This window comes from Arachis ipaensis, chromosome B05 (assembly GCF_000816755.2).
Source record: "Arachis ipaensis cultivar K30076 chromosome B05, Araip1.1, whole genome shotgun sequence".
Classification (NCBI taxonomy): Eukaryota; Viridiplantae; Streptophyta; class Magnoliopsida; order Fabales; family Fabaceae; genus Arachis; species Arachis ipaensis.
In genome coordinates, this window is record NC_029789.2 from 47,286,965 (window position 1) to 47,292,023 (window position 5,059).

Sequence of the window (5,059 nt, forward strand, 5' to 3'; positions counted from 1 at the left end):
GCACGTTTTTTAAAATTTAATTTTTTTTAAAATTTAAAAAAGTGACTAAATTAGTTGATATTCTAATTGGTTTACCTAACAAAATTGAAAATTGTTTATTTGGTGCATAGGTCAGACTACAAAACCTTTTGTTTGATATTTAATTTCTCCCTCAAATACATCATGAAAAACAATTCCCATATATGAATGAATATGATCGCATGCTAATATAGATTAATTAGTTCTAAACCATGCTCGCTCTAGGTATTCCTTTCTTATTAATTGTTATTACTTAACGGCACAACAGATAGAAACCTCTTTTTTTTTTTAAGACTTGGTTTACACTACTATATGATTGACTTTTGCTAATATTTAAAAAATATTACCAAATTATATTAAAATGTTACTTATATATATTAATAACATTTTAACAAATATTAAATATATCCTATGTTACTAAAGAGTTTTACTAACATTTTTCTAAAGATTTAATTACATTTAGTAAAAATATTACAAAAGATATTCTATAGTAATATTTTGAGAAATGTTACCATAGATATTTCTTGGTAACACTTAGAAAAATGTTACAATAGATGGTTTTTGTAACACTTAAAAAAATGTTACCATAGATATTTTTTGTAACACTTAAAAAATATTACAATAGATATTTTATGTAACATTTAGAAAATATTACCATAGATATTTTTTATAATACTTAGAAAAATGTTACCGTAGATATTTTTTGTAACACTTAAAAAATGTTACAAAAGATCTTTAGTAATTTTTTTTAGTTATATTATACTATTTTTTATTTTATATTATACACAATATAAATATACTAAAATTAATTACTACAACATAAAATATTTCATTAAATTCACAAATTCACAAAATAAAATTTTTATAGACTTTTTTATTAATCAATAATTATTGTACAAGTTTGCTTCGTGATGCAAATAAAATGAGAAAAAAATACTTATAACACTTAAACTCTATGAAAAATATCATGAAACAGAACAGTATTACTAAAGAAGAAATAACATGAGCACAGATTTGTCCTATAACGCTATCAAATTAGTATGAAATGAAGAATAAGAAGTCTTTATTTCATACCTTTTTTTCCAGCATTTCTCCTTAACTTTTTGTCCTGCAGAAAGAACAAACTCAAAAGGAAGAGGGGCTAATGATGACCAAAGTTCATACTTTGAAATTGCAACATCTGCACAGATGTCTATAATTCATAGAAAATGTTACACAAGATAAAATTTAGCAATAATGACTTATTAAAATCAACTAATTCATATTTATGCTAGAATAATAGATAAACACCCAAAACATTGTGTATGCTAACACATATACTATGACCAAAGATTAATATATTGAACAATTGATATTAAAATGGCTTCTATGTCATGTCAGGAATGGATGCCATAATCCCACATCCCCAGAAGAAAATAATTAAAAATAAAGCTAAACCAAACAACAGCTTACCATATTTTGCAACTAAACCCCAATACCGAGCAAGCCAGCACTTCTTAAGAACAACTTCCTCCTAAAAAGACAGCAATTTATCAGTAAGTTTCCTAAATAACTAGCATATTCCAACGGAATTCTACAACAGGGGAATTACATACCATTTTTTCTGAGTTAATATCATTCTGTGTCATTGCCCGAAGAGCTTTCACTTCAGATTCAGCTCTATTTAGCTGGCTCGCAGCAGCTGCCACTTCAACTTTTGCATTCTGTTGGAGAAGAAATCATTTCAACATATAACAAGATTTTTTACAGCAGTTTAATTTGAAAGATACACATGACATCAATTTAACTATTGTAGAATTTTTGACATTATTAATAAGTTTATGACCGGACAAATACATGATGTAATTTTGTTCATAAAAATTGCATTTAGTATGTATTTAATAATTCATTTTCCATAAACTTATTAATTTACTCTTTCAAGGACCAAAATTATATCATATTTATCCTTCTGGTAGAACTAAACTGGTATAAGAAAGAGATAAAATGCATTTCTTTCAAGAAAATTAATGTTAAAAATCTTTCAACGACTAAATTAAAGTTACATGAAGTTTTGAGAAGATTTATAGTTAGTTTAGTAAGAGGAAGAAAAATGATGATTTATTTTAAGAAGGGTTAAGCAATATTATACTAATTCAATCTAGGGAAACACCATTAGGTATGAAAAGCCGCATCTCCAATTTCTCTCTGAATCAAACTTGGGTTAATAATAATTGCCTTTGCTAATTTTTCTCGTTAATCCATGTTCTCTCAGGCAACAAAATCAATTAACATGTACAAGAACAAGAAACACTACGATAGGTACACTTTAGTCTCTACTATCTTGCAATTGAAAATGTAAAATAACTAACTAACAAACTTGTAATTACTAATAATGGTTATAATAGAATTTCTCTAATTAAGTTACATGATTGAAAACTCACTTCGCATATTTGCATAATCAAATTGAAGAATCACTTCTAAGAAAATTAGATAATAACCTTTAAATTTGACAGTAATGCGAACTCCACGAAAAAAATATATAGAGAAAAAAATGAAGTTTTCAAAGAGTAATAATAAAACCATTATTAAAAAAAATAGATAAATAAATAAAGGAAAATAATCATAGAGATAACTTCAGCAAAGATAGAATTTACCCAGCACGCAAGTCATTTAGTCACCTCATCACAGTAGGAACTCCCAAATATATTAAATAATTTCCTTGCGCCACCAGGAAATGGTCGGTGGTAGTTGGGCATGACAACCACTTCTTCTAGCTGCTGTAGGATACTAGGTTCACTAGGTGCACAATGCTGCCCAGAAATACCCTTTCCCAGCACTTCTTTACAAACTGAAAGGCTGGAGAGGAGCATTGAGGCATGAATTATTGGGAACGGGTCAATAAATAGTAGTTTCACCAATTACATATATGCCTACTTTTATTGTTGAACAAGACTGATCCGACTGTTTAAATTTTTAATTAACTAGTAGTTGTGTTTACAAAATTAGGGAAATAAAATCATGAACTTAAATTAATCAGATGAAACAGAGGTTAACTATCCTAAAGGAACTATAATATAGCACGTAGAAAAGTAATCCAATATTTCTCGCAGTTGCAGTACTTTCCATAATCAAGTATGATATTGCTGATATTTAAAATTACATTATAAGCAAGAAATACTAAGCATATTCTTATATTACAAAGTTAAGAAACTAATAAACCAGTGAAACTAACAAGAAGGATATATAGTCTAGTGTAAAACTTGGAATCTTAATATTAACAGATTACCGATGGAACAGTCAATGTCAGTGTAGCCAGCTTTACATTCACAAACTCCATTTGAGAGATAGATGCCATTGTCATTGTAGTGGCTGGGGAAGGAATCTGGAATAAGTCAACAATTGTTAACAGAGGGAAGAGTAAAACAACAATCATTAACTAATAATAAGTATGTGGAAATACAACATAACATAAGAGCTCACGTTTACTACAATCATGACCATGAAATCCAAGAAGTAATTGTAGCGTCCTTCAACAAAATCTCCATTGAAGTTACACGCATTGGGACATTGCCCAGACACAGCCACTGGGGCTGTGTTACAGAGCTCATGGTATGCAGGGCAGATTAATTCACCTATGGGAGAATACAATGAAGGATGATAAGTTTTCAATGCAATGGGAATCTAACATCAATGTGTAAGCAAACAGAATGGTAATATTCTCTATTAAAGCCAGGAAACTGAATGGGTCCACCAGCCCGAGGACACACTTTCCAGATACCATCAACAGCAACCTGTATGTAGCATATAAAGCTTTATTCAAGACTTCCGCAATAAAGGGAAAGAAGGCAAGAGTAACATACACTTAATAATGAGAACATTTCACTTATCATTCAAACAACCATACCTTCTGGTTCGATCTCATCATTTTAATAAGATATATAGTGACATAAAGTTCTGTGAGGCATTTCTTCAAACACCTTAAATGCACTTCCAAAAGAATAAAGAACTTCCATTAAAAAAACTCGTACTAAAAAAAATTGGATTCATCATCATTCATCAAACACAACATATGCATTCCTTGGCATAACAATGAAAATTCATTAACTATAATTTTTTAGCTATAATTGGAAAGCCAAATGAATAAACAAATTCAGCAAAAACTAAGAGAAGTTACTTGTGTTGTTGAAGTTTCTCTTTTTCGATCTGCAATAAGAAACTCCATTGCATGATATTGATGAATCGCTTAAGGCACAATCAGGTAAGAGAACTAGCATGAAAGACTTGTGAACCTATCAAATCAATCTTTTCATTTCCAAAATGATTGAAATGAGTAGTGAAGCATGAGATTAACAAAAGGCACAATTTTCAGAAGACATGGATTCAATTCAACGAGATTAACTTTAGACATAAGAACACAAGCATAAAATAATAGATTATGTGCTACGTACCTTAAGAGTTTCCAATTCAGATCCTAGAGTAGAGAACTCACGTTGACGGTGACGATGGCACGATGAAGGCTTCGATGACAGTGGCGGAAGAGAGATCGAAGAGTCAGAGCAAGAGATTGAAGAGGATTAAAAGGCGGATTCAAAACTTCAGAGCAGAACACGTGATTGTGGTTTCTATCTTGAGGAGAGATCGAAGAGGCAGAGTAAGAAATTGAGGAGGATGGAGACGAGATTTCACCTTTCAAAGCACTGAGAGTGAGAGTCAGATGTGGTTTTGATTTTGAAAACTAACTGAGAATAGAATAGCTGAATAGGTAACACTTTTTGTAACTTTTTAAAAAAATAAATATATTTGCTAACATTTGAGTATAAATGTTACTTAAAATTTAATTTTATGATAACTACTAACATTTTAACAAATGTTAACATATAAATGTTACTAAAAATCTAAAACGTAGTAGTGTTAATGGTCATCATTTCTACTATGTAATAAGTGCATTTAAATTTAAAAGTTGGTTGAAGCTATCTCAAATTAAAATTTTTGACAAAATAATTAACTTTTGACATTTGAGTTAGTCAAATTTTGCGACTAATAAACTTTCTAATAGTATATA

At 29.6% G+C, this 5,059-nt stretch overlaps 1 protein-coding gene across 20 annotated transcripts in view; it reads right to left on the minus strand.

Annotated features, from left to right (window-relative positions):
• Window positions 1–4,750, minus strand: part of LOC107643578 (coiled-coil domain-containing protein SCD2-like) — an 8,355-nt gene extending 3,605 nt beyond the window's left edge. For 2 of the 20 annotated variants that reach the window (XR_002362909.1, XR_002362908.1), the window contains exons 1-8: window positions 4,446–4,750; window positions 4,172–4,299; window positions 3,478–3,984; window positions 3,284–3,379; window positions 2,652–2,853; window positions 1,614–1,721; window positions 1,471–1,531; window positions 1,093–1,210 (exon numbers count right to left, since the gene is read on the minus strand). Coding sequence is in view for 16 of the 20 variants with exons in the window: in XM_016347261.2 (XP_016202747.1) it covers window positions 1,093–1,210; window positions 1,471–1,531; window positions 1,614–1,721; window positions 2,676–2,753 (365 nt within the window). In the remaining 4 variants the exon portion in view is untranslated. The other 18 variants (XM_021123778.1, XM_021123777.1, XM_021123776.1 and 15 more) reach the window with 16 other exon arrangements.